A 19,405-nucleotide genomic window follows, 5' to 3' on the forward strand; every position below is an offset into this window, starting at 1 on the left:
GCTGAATTGTCCTACCTGGGGGAAAAAAACATTCATTATTTATTACATGGATTACTTTATACCAGTGCTCAACATTTATGTTTTTAGTTATTCATCCCTGCCATATATATCTGCCTGTGGATTTGGACATCTAAGAGAAAAATTTAGGAATCACATCTGTTTTTTAAGGAACTGTCTCCTAAAAATGACTTAAAAGTGAGTACACCTCTCCAGAAATTAACACAATAATGTTAAAATAAATTAACACAAGTAATTAAGCCAATAATAATGTTATCAAATGATTTGCTACATTTTGTGTACACGTAGTCTGATAGAATGCTGTAGTAATTGAACTGATCATTGTTAACAGACAACATGAACAGTGATTTGGAGGAAATTATTCATTTGTTACATCTTTGGCTACAAACTTTACTGTCCAGTGAAGTGATTAACTTATGCTGAACAGAAGACAGTAACTGGAGATAGAAACAGTACCCATGTAATCTTTGGCTGATACTGTTCTCAGTCTGTTGTACCAAAATAATTCACAAAGATGGTTTCAGGTTGTCTCTTGTATACAAGGTCTGCATCATGAGATGACTGAACATTGGTTTGTGAAATCTTCCCATGTGTTCCCTGTAGCCCGAAGCAAGTTCTCCTCATTCGTGCTATGGTCCCTGCCTGGTTCTAGAGATTGGTCCACTTCTGTTTTGAGATTTTGTAGATCCATGTAACTGAGGACCTGAGAGACAAAGATAACATCGTAGAGTAACATGAATAGACATTCTAGATTTGATCGTCTTGAGCTCCTATGTACAGACTTTTTTTGCTCCAGTTATTAGACTTTAAATTTGGAGACTGTGACTAAGTAGTAAAGTTTATATTTACTAAAGCAGTGAAAATCGTGTTTGCATATTTTATCATGTAAAAACAAACAAAATCTATGTAAGATGTGATGTAGTAACCTAATTTTAGAAAATAGTCACTAATTGAAAAGGAATAAAATGTGTTTCACTTAGCTAAACATTATACTAGTTATACTTGACCATCAGCATGGCCAGATGTAGTAACTGTAGCTCAGAGGCAGTAGTGCTTCCCTGAGGACTGATCCAAGAACAGAATCTGCTGACGGCATAGACTACTAAATGTTGCTGCTAGGAACCTGAACTAAGAGAATTCACTTGAACTACAGAGATGATTTCAGGCAGATTACTTTTTAACATACTTTAACATACTTGCTAATTAATCTGATTATTAACAGGAAACATTTCAACTGCCTGGTAATTCTAAATTTCACCTATAACATAAGGAAAAAATGACCCTGATGGTGAGAAGACCATTATAGGAAGAATTAAGATGTTCTTAAATTTCCTCCTATCACTCCTATGAAAATAGAAACTATAGAATATAACTTAGAAGACAAAAAAGTTAATGGGATGGAATCAGACTCCTCATGTCTTGACATTGTGAATTTCTTTTCTTACCTTGGCCTAGCAGTTTAACTAAATTGAATGAATGTGGTGGCTCTGCTCTAAGAAAACTTAGAGCAGTTTAATCCATAGCAATACAGGTTTTTGCCTACATAATAAAATCCATGCAGTGTTTGAATGTTATGAAAATGATTTATTTGGCTTAATTTGTTTATATTAAAAAAAAAAGCATTGTTTACTCTGCCAGAATGGCAAGAGGAAAATTTATATATGAGAAAACAGATCTGGAACTTCTTGGTTTTGAGCAGTTAGAGTTCTCTTATTTTTCTTTTTATTACTATATCCTATATTCCAAAATGAATTTGAGATGATTTACAAAGATGTAGGAAAACAAAATATAAAATCTGGAGGAAGAAAAAATAATAAGCATGGGAAAAAAGCAAGATCTTAACAAGACTGTAGTAAAATAAGAGCCATGACCCCACCTGTCCCTGCAGATCCCCTACCAGGTCGGGCCTGGTGAGGATACTCAGCAGCACACACACGACGATACTGCGTATCTGGCTGAAAAAGAGAGAAGATGAGTCACTGCTTACAGTGTGACTTCTTCCAGAGGATAATGTGTTAGTTGTTTTACAAGGGAAAGTCGGACAGCAATGTAATTGGCATCATCTGTCAGTCTGAGGGACAGTTGGCTGAATATACACTTAACATTCCAAGTTAAAAATCCCAAGCCAGCAGCCCACAGAATGATTGTTAACTTGTAAAAATTGCAAGTTCTGCAACTTTATTAATATGCCTTTAAGAAAATCTTAGCATTTATAAATAATCCATATGGTTTAATATTTCTAAGTACTCATAATTGGCTCTCAAGGGAATTTGAGTCTGATTTCCATTGCCTGCTAACTGTTTAAAACAACAGAACAGAACGACCTCCATGCTTAAAATGTGACTCTCAATATGGGACTCAAACATTTCAAAACTGCTTTAAGGGATTTAAAGGTTTTAAGATACAACTAAAATATCCACATGCAGATACTAAAAAAAGAGCTGTCAATGCCGTTTTGCTGATACTTCTGGAATAAAAAACATCTCAGTTTCTTGTCAGCATTGGAATAAGAGATTTGAGGGTTTTTTTTTTCCTCTCCTGATGAAGCCCCATGTTTTCTATCAATGGTCAGCAAACTTTTTTTTTTTTTTTAATAGAGGACCAGATAGTAAACATTTCAGGTTTTGTGGAACATACTGTCACTGGAACTAGGAAAGCAGCCACAGAAAGTACAAATGGTGGCTCTGCTCTAAGAAAACTTTATTTACAAAAACAGTCAGTTAAGCTGAACACCTCATGAACTAGAATAGAGGCAAGAAAAGATTCTTCCCTAGAGCCTGCAGTGGGAACGTAGCTCTGCTGATACCTTGATTTTGGACTTAACAGACTCTGGAACTGAGAGAATAGATTTACATCGTCTTAAGCCACCCAGTTTGTGGTAGTTTGTTAACGGCAGCCCTAGGAAGCAGTACAATGTCCCATTCATTTATTCTCACCCCTCTTCTAATGGAGGAAAAAGATCATATGGTGCTTTAGGCTGATACAGTTTAAGGATTATGAGTTGAGATAAGTGGGTTGCAAACACCACTGTCTTGAAAACTGGTTTAGGATGTGGGTGCTTGGTTCTTGGGCCATAAGTGTGCCTCAGTCACTCTGAGCTTTCCAAGCCCTCTTGTACAAAGCAAATGCCATGGGGCTGAGCTCCTGGCTTGTAGTTTGGGGCAAGGTCAGTGCATGACCTCTAGTCTCCCAGTCAGGTTGTTTCTGATGTTTAAAAGTAAAAAGGCTAGTAAATGTACATTTAGTGGTGACAGTGTTAGCATTTCAAACACCAGTTAACAAAACTATGAAAGTCTTAACTTGCTCATCCACCAGCCCACAACATAATCTCTTACCACTTTTTAATTCCCTCAGAGCAATGTTAAAAGAATGAAGGTAATGCTAATCTGATACGCACTGGGGTTTAACGTTTTTTTGCTTATTCTCAGAAGTATCTAAATTTTAAATTGCTTAGAATTTGCTATTTATATATAAGGCTTTTTACCTTATTTTTACAAGTTAAAATAATGAGTGGCAGAGAGCAGTTAGAGTTTCAACAAATATACTTAAAATGTAAAACACTATTTTTATTAGAACCTCAGCTTTTACTCTTAGAGTTGATTAAGTCACCATATAAAGCTTTAAGCCTGCCAAACTAGTTTTTTTTCCCATTTCCTCAGCTATCAGACAATAGAGGAAGTATGTCACTACCAAAAATGACTGAGTTGTATTGGGCCTGGAGAAGAAGTCAGGTAGCAGGAGCTTCTCCTGGGGCTGCTGATGGTTAGGCTCATCCACCACAGCACTTCGAGCTCGACTGGAATCGCTATGGGTTTTCTGCAGAAGGGATAAGAATTACAGAAACAGTTAATTTATAGTGGAGCTGTGCGTGTCCAGTATCAGCCCTAACAGGTATGGTAATTGCAGGCCAAGCAGCTCCAATTCCATTGTCAAATTAGAATTCAGTTTGTACTTTTGACAAAATACAGAAGTCAAGACCAGAGCACAGATCCTGCAGAATTACTGACTATGAGGTTTTATAAACATTGGAAAGGCAATAGGAAGGAGACATACCGTTTGCCTTTGTGGCCCCACCGTGCTCAAGTGTTCTGCTTCAGCTGTCCCAATAGGTGGCAGCAGATTATTTCGACTCAGCGGCAGTGGTGAGGGAGAGGAGAGCGAGTCGGCCGCCACAGGGCTGCAGATCCCACCAGCAAAAACCAAGATATGAAAGCATAAAATTATAATATAAACAAATTGGTTAGAATCAAATACATTGAACAGATGAGTTTAATATCATGCACAGAAAGCTTTAAGCTGCCTACACTTATAAATGAAGCGATCTCAAAGGATTTTGAAGAATGAAAATTTTGGGCTTTCTTCACAGTATTTTCTTATTTTTTGTTGAAACATCATCCTGAGTGCACAGCAGAATTTGATTCTTTGTCCCACAAAGAACTGGAATAAAACAATTTTCCCTATCCTGAGTTGTATTTTTTCTGACAAATTCATAGATTTGTAATTTCGCATCTGATGAAACTCACAGTTCTGGGCCTTCTGGTTGTCCTTTCCACTAAAAATTATAATTCCCAGGTACGGATCCTAAACTTTATTTCCTTCCAAAGGATTTGGAGCAGTTACAATATTACTCATGCCCAAGACAGTAATTAAAGCTGAATGATACTTTTCACATCCCAGAAAAAAACAAAGCACCTTATTTTTCCACGTCGGGAAAAAAAGCATTGTCAGAGGGATGAGAGATTAATTTTACATCAAAACCACTCATACCCAAGTGAATGTATAGATTGGTATAGATCATATACCAATAAAGTCAAAATTAAGAAATGTTGGGAGAGAAGTATAGTGACATATGCTTCATTCAGAGGCTGAATTCAAAACGCTGAATTCAGTTATGGTGTTATTAATTCCTACCCTTGATCATAGTCTTAGAAATCAACCCTCGTAACATGTTTTTTAAATTAACAACTAATGGAAGGATTTTATTTTAAAAACTTGGAGTCTTTTGCACAATGAGGTGGGAAAAGGGAAGAGGACATGTTTACTTTTATTTCCTAAGATGTGCCAAGGGACATTTTTTCCCTGGTGTACAGGCAACTACTTATCTGAGATTTACAAAGTTTTCATTGTCAGTGAAATAAGTAAATCCTATTGGTATGGAAAAATATTAAAGGAGATTTAATCATCATTTGGGGGAAGAATTTTATGAGCATGTTCCCACTAAGGAAAATGTTTTAATAAAAATATATATAGAATGTCTTCTATTCCTTTGATGAGTTCTGTTGGAATATTCTAGCCAACATTTTATTTGTGGAAATATGTTTAGCTAAATCAGAAGGAAGATAAGTATAATCAGAAGATAAGTATATATTTTATTCAAATATAACTCCATTTTCTTCTGTATTAGATTTAAACCAGTGTACAACTCATCATAAGAATATGTAGTGATTACTGCCTAGGCATATATTTCAATCTTATCTTTAAATTCATTCTATATGTAAAATTCTTCATTAGTTTTACCACAGATTCCAGAAATTCTGCTTTTGAAACCTACACTCGGGATCCTCTGCGTATTTCGTCCATAAGTCTTGGTGTTCCAGCGCGTGAATGGCTTGTGCTGATGGGATGAAGGGTACGTGGTGGGGGGTTGCGTCTCCTGGCGGACTGCACTGTATATGACAGAAATGATGTACTAAGCTTCAGGGCTCGATTTGGCCAATTTCGAGTTGAAAAGATGGTACTGGACCCAGGTCTCATAAGTAGCTTGTCATCAAGATCTCTAGTGGCCAAATATCAGAAACCCACAGTGAGATCAAGACTGCTCTGTACAGGGAGACAGAACTCAAAGGGTAAAAAGCCTTAAACTTTCAAGTACATTCAAGGGAGAGAAAGGCAAAAAGAGAAAACAATCAATAAATAACCTAGTTTTAGATGTCATATAATCTATCTCAGGAATGAGAATGTGTACCTGAAAGAAGGACATCATTTCAGTCTTACACATGATTTACTACAATGGAGACTTGGGAAAGCAAGTACTTTATTCACCTGCCATCAGAGTCACTTCTTCAGTTACTGGTAAAGGCTAACCTGCAGTGTAGCTACTCCAAAGTGCTTCCCAGAAGTTTACCTCAGGGAATGAGCTTCCTACCATGCTGGAGGCTTTCTTTTTGCTGAAGGCATGTCATCAGAAAGACTTAGTTGAAGGGCCAGTATTGCTGCTTAGTAGTGGTGTGGCACTAGTGTGCTTCCACTGCAGAGATTAAAATGCTGAGCTAGTTAAAGCCCACAGGGGTAGGGGTTCCTTAGAAAAAGCTGGGAACAGGAAAAGGGTTCAGAGCCTTGTGCAGCCCAGGTCAGTAGATCTCCATTTGCGTAAACAACTGTGAAATACAATACTCTTTTGTAAGTCCTCTGTAAATAAAATACCATATTCAACAGTTCAGTAGCTTAAACTCTGCCCCACAGATTCAGGTGCTTCATTTTTGTGTTTTAAGCAGATGAGAGACCGTTTGATTTTATTGTAAGGCACCTAAGAGATAGTATTTACGCTGTGATATGGAGGGAAAGTGGAAGAATAACACTCTGCCACAGGCTTTGGCTTTCATCACGTTCTTCAAGCTTTCAGGCCACTTTGGTATCCTCTAGCACAAACTATGCCTCAGAGTTTGGAGAACTTTAAAGGAAAAACGCCCATCACAGAATAGGGCTAAACCTTGAGCATTACTTGTAAGAGATATTTCTCGTCTTGCCTCCCTAACCATTCACTTAAGCCTTTTGTTTACACAGCCTACCTGCTTTCTAATTATAGGAGTTTAGGCCTTAGCTGCTCTTCATTTATCTTTATTTTTCCTCTGGACTACTCACTTGTAAGTGGATTTATCACCTCCACACTTCTAGATCAGTCTCCAAATCTGACCTCTTCTATACAGCCCATCATCGTAAACTCAACAGACCCTACACTCATCTCCCCTGTCCCCAAACCATCTTCCCTTGAGCTTGAAATCTGAGTTCACCTTTATTCCTGTTTTTTATAGAATCTGATTTCTTTTATGATAACTCTTCAACTATTTTATTACTTTTTTAGTCTTGGCTACATCTTGAGAACAGACCCATAGCTGCCTGAATTCCTGCATTAGATTCCTTTACCTTTAGTTCCTCCTTCTTTAATCCAATCTATGTTCTACTGCTATGAAATCTTTCAAATTCCTGATTTGATGTTCTCCAAAGCTGACTCATACACTGCTGGGTGGGAATGTAAAATGGTACAATTCTTTTGAAAAAATTTTATGAAAGTTTATTATAAGATTAAACATATCCTTTCATTTCTGTATATTGATAAATGAGACCATATGTCCACAAAAAAGACCAGTACAAGAATATGTATAGTGCCTTTTATATATAACAGCCCCAACCTAAAAAACAGCCTGTGTTCATTAACAGAAGAATGGATAAATAAGTTGTGGTATATTATTAGAATACTAGTTGGCAGTAAAGGAGAAGGCAATGGCACCCCACTGCAGTACTCTTGCCTGGAAAATCCCATGGATGGAGGAGCCTGGTAGGCTGCAGTCCATGGGGTCGCTAAGAGTCAGACACGACTGAGCGACTTCACTTTCACTTTTCACTTTCATGCATTGGAGAAGGAAATGGCAACCCACTCCAGTGTTCTTGCCTGGAGAATCCCAGGGATGGGGGAGCCTGGTGGGCTGCCGTCTATGGGGTCGCACAGAGTCGGACACGACTGAAGCGACTTAGCAGCAGCAGCAGTTGGCAGTAAAAGAGAATCACATGCAACATGAATGGATCTCAGAAACAAGACATTCAAAACCCTCCACTGTCTGGTTCCAAAGTTCTTTAATTCCAGTCTCTGCTTTCCCACTAATCACACCAGTGGTCTTTTGATCAGAACATTGAAGTTCTAACCTATTGCCTCCTATTCTACTATAGCAAAAAACGATCTGCTTTCTCTTCTAAATATTTGTATTTTCCTGTCTCCAAACCTTTCCCCACATCATTTTTCATATCTAGAATAGCCTTGCTACTCTTCTCTGCTTATCCAAACTTCCATCTTACAAGGACACATTTAAAACCTGAACTTCCCACCAAAATGCTTCCCTTCTTTGGGGACTGCCATAGTGTTCACTCACTTGAAGTACACACACTTGGTACTCAGCCACAGGAATGCCCTATATGGTTAGGTCTCTTTTTAGTTGTGTGTCTTCTCACCACTTATTTTATCAGCTCCTTGAAGTTGGAGACCATTTTCCTTATATGTTTTTACTCCCCACATATCTCTGGTTGCTTGGTAGGTACTCAATACATGCATGTTGATTGACTTGACTTTGCTTTCCTTTTATTTTTTAGTGATCTACTTAAACTCTATAGTCTAAAATTTTATACTTCTTACAGGAGCTTGTCCATTAGAGAGAGATTTCTTGGCTGTAGAGGCATCCCATGAACCAAGAGACCATTCACATTTGGCTGATGACCACTTGCTGCTTGACAGAGACTCATCTACATGTCAAAAGAAGATGTTTCTCATTGGTTGGTGAAGATACCAGCTTAGTTTCCCAACTTTGCCAAAAGTTAATATTTCCAAATTAGATCATTTATATATTTTTTTCTCCCATGCCTTAACTTTTGTAGTATCTTGGCCAGTATCCCAGCTGGGGCCCCAAGTCCACTGTTAAGATGACAAGATCAGAATCACCCTCTTCATTTCTGAATGGGGAAGCCTGATCAACTTATGTGAAAGCAATTAATAGCCAGTCTCATAGGGGAAAGAGAACCTTTATTATTATTTACATTACATTAGAAAAAACAACATGGAACAAAAATGGGAAGAATAAGGGTAAACTCTAGTATATAATCTCTTTTACCATCACATAATCCTGTGCTCTGCTAATGCTTTCTCTGCTACACCTGGAGCAGTCAGCTCTCAATAATAAGCTCAAATCTGAAGACTATTAGAAGGAGTTAAGCTTATTTGTTCTAATGTTGGCAGGATTTAGTCTTACATGGACTGCCACTGCCACCTTAGTGTCCTGTTTATTTTCTCTCTTAGGTAATCAGTTCAGGGCCGTTTCTGGTTAGCTCCTCCTCTCCCAAGTAGGCATTTTTCTCCTACTTTCTCTCTAGAATATTTGGATTATTGCTTCTCCTTCCTTTGGTCATCAACAACTAGAAACGTGTATGTTAACTTTTCAGAGCTTGGGCTACTTAAACCATAAGCAGACCAGTTTGACATATAGAAGTATTTTATTACTGTCACAGGAATATTAGATTACCTGGGTCATCCTCCAGTGTGATAAGATATGGGCCTTACTGAGTTTATTTTTTAATTGAAGTATAATTGATGTACAGTATAAGTTACAGGTATGTATAGTATAGTTATGTACAAGCTGAATTTACTTTTAAATAACCATTTAAAAAATATAGCTGCACAATATCTGGCCAGTATACCAACAAAGCAAACACTAGATCAGGCTCATCAACCTGCAAGAAATGGCCATCTTTATATGCTTAAGACGTTTTTGAAACCATTTTCTCTTCCCTTTGGTTTGCCTTTTACACCTGGGTAATGATTGCTAAACCTCCAAAAGCAAAAAAGTCAACAGATTCAAATATAAAAAATAAAAACCAGGTAGGTCAAGATAACAGAAAAAAAGAGGGAAGAAGTCAAAAAGAAATTCAAAAGATATAATGTTAAGGCCATAGAAAATCTGACATTGGCCCCTCATTTCATTATATATTTCATTCTTCCCAAAGCTGCCTGGAGCTGACCATATAATCGAATCTCAATTGCACAGCTTATAGATACCTTTTCAAAAGAGCTGAAAATTACTTATCAACTCTAACTTGCTGTTTTTTCAAAATGAAACTTTTGCAAGGAATCGCTGGATTACTATGAAAACACATAAGTTTACTGGAAAAAAAAGTCATAGTGATACAATTAAGGCAAATAACTGAGCAGACTTCTCTATAAGAACAGGCCTAGGCTCTCCTGTTCATTCCCCTGTGGGACTTACCGGATTTGAGGTGACAGACAGCACCTTAGACTGTGGCACTCGAGGTAAGACCAAAGGCTGTAGTTCACTCAGCACACAGGGGCTTTGTGAAGCTGGTCTGGTGATTGCAACATTACTCTCATCATCTGAGCAAAGGAATAGAATCTATTATCCATGGATATCTTCAGACCCACAGCAACAGTACTGTGAAAAAAAATCTCCCCTGAGAATTCATAATCTCAAGCTAGGCTTCACTAATCTTTATAACCCAGTTTCACACCACCTGCATGGTTCCAAAAAACCCTTTAAACCATGAATTTATTTTAAAGTGGTTTCTCAGGCTGGTGATGCCTGTTGGTTCCTGGAAGAATGAAAAGCAAAGATTATTAGAGCAAAGCTATCTAATGGGACATTTGGAGATTGAAGGAAATATTCTACATATGCACTCTCCATGATAGTGGCCTCCAGCCACATGTGGCTATAGAGGATTTAAAATTTGGCTAGTGTGGGGCCTAGTAAAACTTACAAGTTATTGCAGAGTAAAAGAAACCATAAACAAAACGAAAAGACAACCTGCAGAATGAGAATAAGTGTTCGCAAATGACATGACTTAATTTCCTAAATATACAAACAGCTCATATAGCTCAACAAAAAACAACCCTATCCAAAAGGGATCCAACCCTGGCAGAAGACCTAAGTATATATTTCTTCAAAGAAGACATACAGATGGCCAATGGGCACAAGAACAGATGCTCAACACTGCTAATTATTAGAAGAAATGCAAATCAAAACAGTGAGGTACCAACTCACATGAGTCAGAATAGCCATCATTAAAAAGTATACAAATAACACATGCTAAAGAAAGTTCAGAAAAAAGGGAACCCTCCTACACTTCTAGTGGGAATATAAGCTCGTGTAGCCACTGTAGAAAACAGTATGGAGGTTCCTTAGAAAACTAAAAATAGAGTTACTGTATGATCCAGCAATCCCATTCCTGGGCATATACCTGGACAAAACTATAATTCAGAAAGATGCATGTACCCCAGTGTCCATAGCACCACAAGAGCCAATACATGGAAACAACCTAAATGTCCACTGACAGATGAATGGATAAAGATGTGTGTGTGTGTGTGTGTGTGTGTATATATATATATATGGAATACTACTCAGCCATAAAAGAATGGAATAATGCCATTTGCAAAAACATGGATGCAGTGAGATTATTACACTAAGTGAAGTAAGTCAAAGAAAGGCAAATATCACATGATATCATTTGTAGAATCTAAAATATGACACAAACCTATTTGTGAAACAAAAAATTATGGACATAGAGAATAGACTGGTTTCTAAGGGGGAGGAGGATGAAGGAAGGATGGAGTGGTAGACTGGGGTTAGCACATGTAGGCTTTTATCGAATGGATTAAAAAAAACAAGGTCCTACTGTATAGCACAGAACTATATTCGGTATCCTATAGTAAACCATAATGGAGAAGAATATTATGTATATATGGATGACTGAATCACTGCTGTACAACAGTAATTAACACAACCATTGTAAATCAACTATACTTCAATTTAAAAAAATTTAGTGTGATTGAGAATGGAATTTTAAAATTACCTAATTGTAATTAATTAAAAATTTAAATAGCCACGTGACTAGTGAAACTTCATACCCATTACCACTGCCAGTTTTTGTGGCAGCGGTAATTACATGTCTCTGGAGAAGATATATACTGAGTGTATAATAGTGTCACATGTATATCCACTTGCATACATATTGTTTATGGCTGCTTTCAAGGACAGAGTTAAGTAGTTGCAATAGATTGGATGGCTGGCAAAGGCTAAAATATTTACTGCCTGGTTCTTTATACACAAACTTTGCTGACCCCTATTTTAGGACATTTCAGTCAACCCACTAAACCAGTCAGAGATCCTCTAGCTCCATTTTAAAATTACTTTCTTCTTTTTTTCAAACTTTAAGTTTCACAATAACCTTAATTTATGGATACACAGAAAAATAAGTGGTGTTTGGCATATTTGAAACGTTGTGCATGAAGTATTAGTTACTTGGGCTGCCATTAAATACCAGAGACTGGGTGGCTTAAACAACAGAAATTAATTTTCTCACAGTTCTGGAGCCTCAAAGTCCATGATCAAGGTACTGTTGGGGTTGGTTTATAGTGTGACCTCTATTCCTGGCTCCTAGGCACAGTTGCCTTTTCGCTTTGTCTTTGCATGACCTTTGCTCTTTGCATGCATAGAAAGAACTCTCATGTCTCTTCCTTTCCTTAAGGATACCAACCCTATAGGATTAGGGTCTCACCATTCCGACCTCATTTAACCTTAATTATCTCTCTAAAGGCCATATCACCAAACATAACCACATTGGTTGTTAGGCCTTTTGGATTTTAAGGGGAACACAATTCAGTCCATAACACATGGATAAACCATTTGTTTATCCATCAGTTGATGGATGTTTAGGTTGCTTCCACTTTTTTGACTCTTATGAATAATGCTGCTGTCAGCATTCATGCAAGGCTTTTGTGTGGCTATATTTCACTTCTCTAGGTTATATACCTTTGAGCAGAATTGCTGGGTCATATGGTAATTTAACTTTTTGAGGAACTGCCAAACTGGTTCCATAGTGACTGTACCACTTTGCATTCCCACCATTAATTTACGAGCATTCCAATTTCACATCCTCATCAATACTTGTTACTGTCCTTTTTTAATCTTTAATACAGCCGCACTAGTGGGTATGAAGTGGTGTCTCATTGTGGTTTTGGTTATTTGATTCCCCTAATGAATAATGATTTTGAACATCTTTTCATGTACTTATTGGCTAGTTGTATATCTTCTTTGGAGAAATTGCTCTTTGAGTTATTTGCTGATTAATTGGATTGTTTTTTCTTTTGTTTCTGGGTTGTAGTTCTTTATATATTGTGGATACTAGATTCTTATTAGGTCTATGGTTTACATAGATTTCCTCCCATTTTGTAGGCTGTCTTTTCACTTTCTTGATAATGTCCCTTGATACACCCTAAAGTATTTTATTTTGATGAAATCCAATTTATCTGTTTTTTCTTTGGTTATATGTGGTCTTGGTGTCAGATGACATCTAAGAATCAGCTGCCAAATCCAAGCTCATTGAGATTTACTCCAATGTTTTCTCCTAAGTTTTATGTAGCTCTGAAGTGTGTTCCTTTGGTCCATTTTGAGTTGATATTTTTTGTATGATGTGAAGTAACGGTCCAACTTCATTCTTTTGCAGTTGTCCCAGCACCATTTCCTTTTTTTTCCCCATCTGAATTTTTTTTTTTGATTGACAGAGTTGATTTACAATATTCAGTAAGTTTCAGGTGTACAACATAGTGGTTTACAATTTTAAAAGGTTATACTCCATTTATAGTTATGATAAAATATTGGCTATGTTCCCTGCCAGCATCATTTCTTAAAGAGACTCTTCTTCCCCCATAGGCTTGGCTCCCTTGTTGAAAATCAATTGACCATAGATGTGTGGGTTTATTTATGGACTTTTTATTCTATTCCATGGATCAATATATGTTCTTATGCCAGTACTACACTGTTTTGATCACTGTAGCTTTGTATTATCTTTTAAAATCAAGAAGTATGAATCCTCCAAATTTGTTCTTTTTCAATATTGTTTTGGATATTCAGGATATCTTGCATTTCTATATGAATTATCTCTGCCTTTTAAAAAAGGCAGCTGGAATTTTGATAAAGTTGCACTCAGGCTGTAGATATATTCAGGGAGACTCCCTGGAGAAGCCCACGGATGGAAGAGCCTGGTGGGCTGCAGTCCATGGGGTCACGAAGAGTCAGGCACGACTGAGCGACTTCACTTTCACGCATTGGAGAAGGAAATGGCAACCCACTCCAGTGTTCTTGCCTGGAGAATCCCATGGACTGGGGAGCCTGGTGGGCTGCCGTCTGTGGGGTCGCACAGAGTCGGACACAACTGAAGAGACTTAGTAGTAGCAGCAGCAGCCATCTTAACAATACTACGTCTTCCGATACATAAGCAGAGCCTGTCTTTCCATTTGTGTGTGTGTGTGCCCAGTCACTCAGTCAAGTCCAACTCTTTGCAACCCCGTGGACTGTAGGCTGCCAAGCTCCTCTGTCCATGGAATTTTCTACACAGGAATACTGGAGTGGGTTGCCATTTCCTACTCCAGGGGATCTTCCAGACCCAGGAATCGAACCTGCATCTCTTGCGTCTCCTGCATTGGCAGGCAGATTCTTTACCACCGCACTGCCTAGGAAACCCCTTCCATTTCTTTCAGTTCAGTTCAGTCACTCAGTTGTGTCCGACTCTTTGCGACCCCACAGACTGCAGCATGCCAGGCTTCCCTGTCCATCAGCAACTCCTGGAGCTTACTCAAACTCATGTCCATCAAGTTAGTGATGCCATTCAACCATCTCATCCTCTGTTGTCCCCTTCTCTTCCCACCTTCACCCTTTCCCAGCATCAGGGTCTTTTCCAGTGAGTCAGTTCTTTGCATCAGGTGGCCAAAATATTGGAGTTTCAGCTTCAGCATCAGTCCTTCCAATGAATATTCAGGACTGATTTCCTTTAGGACTGACTGGTTGGATCTCCATGCAGTCCAAAGGACTCTCAAGAGTCTTCTCCAAACCACAGTTCAGAAGCATCAATTCTTCGGCACTCAGCTTTCTTTATAGTCCAACTCTCAAATCCATACATGACTACTGGAAAAACCACAGCTTTGACTAGATGGACCTTTGTTGGCAAAGTAATGTCTCTGCTTTTTAGTATGCTGTTGAGGTTGGTCATAGCTTTTCTTCCAAGAATCAAGCGTCTTTTAATTTCATGGCTGTAGTCACCATCTGCAGTGATTCTGAAGCCCAAGAAAATAAAGTCTCTCACTGTTTCCATTGTTTCCCTATCTATTTGCCATGAAGTGATGGGACCAGATACCGTGATCTTATTAGTTTTCTGAATGTTGAGTTTTAAGCCAGGTTTTTCACTCTCTTCTTTCATCAAGAGGCTCTTTAGTTCTTCTTCTCTTTCTGCCGTAAGGGTGGTATCATCTGTATCAGTTCAGTTCTGTGCAGTGGCTCAGTCGTATCTGACTCTTTGCGACCCCATGATCCGCAGCACGCCAGGCCTCCCTGTCCATCACCAACTCCTGGAGTTCACCCAAACCCACGTCCATTGAGTCAGTGATACCATCCAACCATCTCATCCTCTGTCGTCCCCTTCTCCTCCTGCCCTCAATGTTTCCCAGCATCAGGGTCTTTTCAAATGAGTCAGCTCTTCGCATCAGGTGGCCAAAGTACTGGAGTTTCAGCTTCAACATCAGTCCTACCAATGAACACCCAGGACTGATCTCCTTTATCTGCATATCTGAGTTTATTGATATTTCTCCCAGCAATCCTGATTCCAGCTTGTGCTTCATCCAGCCTGGCATTTCACATGATGTACTCTGCATATAAGTTAAATAAGCAGGGTGACAGCCTTGATGTACTCCTTTCCTAATTTGGAACCAGTGCATTGTTCCACGTCCGGTTCTAACTATTGCTTCTCGACCTGCTTAAGATTTCTGAGGAGGCAGGTCAGGTCATCTGGTATTCCCATATTTCCACGGTATGTTGTGATCCACACAGTCAAAGGATTTGGTGTAGTGAATAAAGCAGATGTTTTTCTGGAATTCTCTTGCTTTTTCTATGATCCAACTGATTTTGGCTATTTCGTCTCTGGTTCCTCTGACTTTTCCAAAACCAGCTTGAACATCTGCAAGTTCACAGTTCACAAACTGTTGAAACCTAGCTTGGAGAATTTTGAGCATTACTTTGCTAGCATGTGAGATGAGTGCAACTGTGCCGTAGTTTGAGCATTCTTTGGCATTGCCTTTCTTTGGGATTGGAATGAAAACTGACCTTTTCCAGTCCTATGGCCACTGCTGAGTTTTCCAGATTTGTTGGCAAGTTGAGTGCAGCACTTTCACAGCATCATCTTTTAGGACTGGAAATAGCTCAACTGGAATTCCATCACCTCCACTAGCTTTGTTTGTAGTGATGCTTCCTTAAGGCCCACTTGACTTCACATTCCAGGATGTCTGGCTCTAGGTGAGTGATCATATCATCATGGTTATCTGAGTCATGAAGATCTTTTTTGTACAGTTCTTCTGTGTATTCTTGCCACCTCTTCTTAATACCTTCTGCTTCTGTTAGGTCCATACCATTTCTGTCCTTTATTGTGCCCATCTTTTCATGAAATGTTCCCTTGTTAGCTCTAATTTTCTTGAAGAGATCTCTAGTCTTTCCCATTCTATTGTTTTCCTCTATTTCTTTGCACTGATCACTGAGGACGGCTTTCTTTAGGCCTTACCTATTTTCTTTCAGTGTTTTGTAGTATTCTGTGTAGAAGTCCTATACTTCCTTGGTTCAGTTTATTCCTAAGTATTTTATTCTTTTTGATAATAGGTAAATAAATTGTTTCCTTAATTTCATTTTTGATTGTTCATTGATAGAAGCTGGAAGAATTTTGAGACGCATGATAGAGAAGTCACAAATTACCTTGAATAGACTTAGGAGAAATTTGGATTTGGAGGGTGCTGTAGGGAGGGGAAAGCTCAGAAGGAAATGAGGAACATACTAGAAACTGGAAGAAGGGAGAACATATTAGAAACTGGAAGAAAGGAGATGCTTGTTATTTTGTGACAAAGTTTAGTGAAATGGTCTTTTATGGTCATGTGGACAGGCTGAACTTTCAAAGTGATGATTTTAGTTATATTGCTATGGAGATTTCCTAGCAAAGTGTTAAAGGTGAAGCCTGATTTTTTTTCTTGCTGCTTATGATAAGACATGAGATGAGAGAAATTGAGGGAAAAACTATTAAACATAAAGAAAACAGGACTCAATGATTTTGAGAATTCTCAATCTCTCTAGATGCAAAAGATACCAAAAAAAAGGAAGGCTATCAGGCCCCCAAATTCTACTGGCAGGACACAACCTAATAAAATTACTTAGCTACGAACATGATACCTTTCATGTTAACAGGATGACTCAGAGGGTGAAATCAAGAGCTTAGAGGGGAGACCAGAGAGCTAAGAGGATTATTTCCAGGCCTTGAAACTTGATGAAGGAATCCCGAATATTTTCACATGTGGATTTCAGAATTGCTAGGGATCCCTTCCCCACCCCAGCCTTTAACTGGAGTGTCTATAATGGTTATCCTTTTCCTGGCACACTACTATATGTTGGGTTTGTTGGGGTCAAATACCAATAATTTGTCTCTAGGAACAGAATGGCTGGATTAAATAGTTAGATGTTTATGTACCTTTGTATTTAGTTTCACAGGGCTATAGAATAGAAATGAATTGTGCCCCCAATAACTTCACTTGCCCTGTATTACATCCAGGAACTTCATTCTTACCTGATTTCAAAAATCTATGGAGCTGAGGCTCCGTCATTCCAAGAATGATTCTCTTGGAAACTTTTAAAGACAGTTGACTGTACTTTGCATGTGGGAGCACATGACTCACTGGTGGCCAGTGGGAGGACTGCAGTGGACAAATTCCAATGTGGCCCCCCGCCGCCAGCCCATGATTCTCATCTCTGGGTGTTCACACCTTTGTGTAATCCCCTCCCTTGGACGGTGGGCAGGACCTGTGACTTGCTTCAAACCAATAGATGATGGTAAAGGTGATGGAATGTCACCCTCTTGATTATGTTACATAATCTTCTGTCTTGCTAGTAGATTAGCTCTCAGTCTTTCTTACTGAGAAAGCTTTGGAGAAGTAAGCTACCATGACTACTACAGCTACAAGAAACTGGATGCTTCCAAAAACATGAGCCGCAACATGAGAACCAGCTCTGACCAACACCCTGATTACAGCCCTGTGAGATCTTAAGTAAAGGACTAGCTGGCTGTTATTGGACTTCTCACTCACAGATCTGTGAGATAATAAATGTGTATTGTTTGAAGCTGCTAAGTTTGTGTTAATGTTTTGTGCAACATAGAAAACCAATGCAGACAATTGTTAAGACATTAAATATACATTTGACCATATACTCTGACAGTTCCACTCCTAGAAATCTACCCAAGAGAAAAAGGAAATATATGTCAAAATGTATGTCTTGTACCCTAGTGTTCATAAAAGCACTAATAGACCAAAAATGAAAATAGTCCAAACATCCAACAACAAATAAATGGATAAACGAGTTATGGAACAGTGGAATACTACTCAGCAATAAAAGGAATAAATTATTGACACATGGATGACTCTCAGAATGATTTATACTGGGAGAAAGAAGATGATTAAAAAAAAGAGTCAATACAACATGATTCCATTTAAGCAGGTAAGTTGTCACTTCAGGATAGTGAGTTGGGCAAGGGTAGGAGGGAGGGATTACAAGGTCATGAACTTTTGCGGGTAATGGATATGTTCACTGTATTGACTATTATAGTTTCATGGCTGTATATACATAAATCAACTTATTATATACTTTAAGTTTTACTAGTTTATTGTAAATCATTTCTTCAATAAAGTGGTTTTTAAAATGTATTTGTGACTTGCACATGTTTTTTTTTTCTCACAAATAATTACATTCAAAAAGAAAGCTCAGTCTCTAGTCATCATAGACTAGGCCTCTTTACTCATCCAGTCATTCCCAAATATTGTCCAACTATCTGTTAGTTTCTATAAGAAATACAAATATGATTCTTTTGTACTATTAAGCATATAATCTAATAGACTGGTTAGGGTTTGGAAGTCTTAATTATTTTTTTATATTGTTTTCACAAAGAGCCTTACCAGAAGCAAATCCCTCCCAGTGAGTACGTGTCAGCTGCTCCATACAGCTTAGGACCTTGCTCCACACATCGTCAAACACATAAGCAAGGACATCCTCTTTCATGCAGTAAAATGGAGCAATGGGCGGATACCCTAATTTCTGTTTCTCTGTAGCTGCTTCTGATTTCTTTCCATGAAACTCCTCTTCCCTGTAACAGAAACAAGAGGGAAAGATTTCATGGTTCTTCTTCACTGAGTGTTCACCACTATCTTTTGTGCTGCTTAGGAATGTGATCTGTGCTTCTCCCCGCTAAGTCTGACCCCCCCCCGCCAACCCTTGACATATGTAGCACAGATATTAAGTTCTCTTGTGAGCTAAGGAAGTTTTTAACAGAGGAGACTCTGCATTTTCCTTTTTACCCCCATTCCACCCCATATTCTGGCAAAAAATAGAACAAGAAAAAGAAGGGTGAGAATCATTGTACTTTTTTTTAGCTTTAAACAGATGGCACTGTCAGTTGAGCAACAAGCAAGCTATGACTTGAACACAGAAATAATCTTTTTCTTGTAATTGGATAACATTTAGATTATATTAATGTGACACAC

At 38.4% G+C, this 19,405-nt stretch overlaps 1 protein-coding gene across 3 annotated transcripts in view; it reads right to left on the reverse strand.

Annotated features, from left to right (window-relative positions):
* Positions 1-240: 240 nt before the first annotated feature.
* The window catches only part of FAM149B1 (family with sequence similarity 149 member B1), a 50,162-nt gene continuing 30,997 nt past the window's right edge, over positions 241-19,405 (reverse strand). For 2 of the 3 annotated variants that reach the window (XM_005910139.3, XM_070364552.1), the window contains exons 7-14: positions 18,821-19,008; positions 10,044-10,168; positions 8,423-8,529; positions 5,570-5,794; positions 4,072-4,195; positions 3,709-3,834; positions 1,895-1,973; positions 241-721 (exon numbers count right to left, since the gene is read on the reverse strand). In XM_005910139.3, the coding sequence (XP_005910201.1) occupies positions 648-721; positions 1,895-1,973; positions 3,709-3,834; positions 4,072-4,195; positions 5,570-5,794; positions 8,423-8,529; positions 10,044-10,168; positions 18,821-19,008 (1,048 nt within the window). In that variant the 3' untranslated portion in view covers positions 241-647. The remainder of the gene's footprint in view (positions 722-1,894; positions 1,974-3,708; positions 3,835-4,071; positions 4,196-5,569; positions 5,795-8,422; positions 8,530-10,043; positions 10,169-18,820; positions 19,009-19,405) is intronic. The other variant, XM_070364551.1, reaches the window with a different exon arrangement.

The sequence above is a fragment of the Bos mutus genome, chromosome 28, assembly GCF_027580195.1.
Source record: "Bos mutus isolate GX-2022 chromosome 28, NWIPB_WYAK_1.1, whole genome shotgun sequence".
Lineage (NCBI taxonomy): Eukaryota > Metazoa > Chordata > Mammalia > Artiodactyla > Bovidae > Bos > Bos mutus.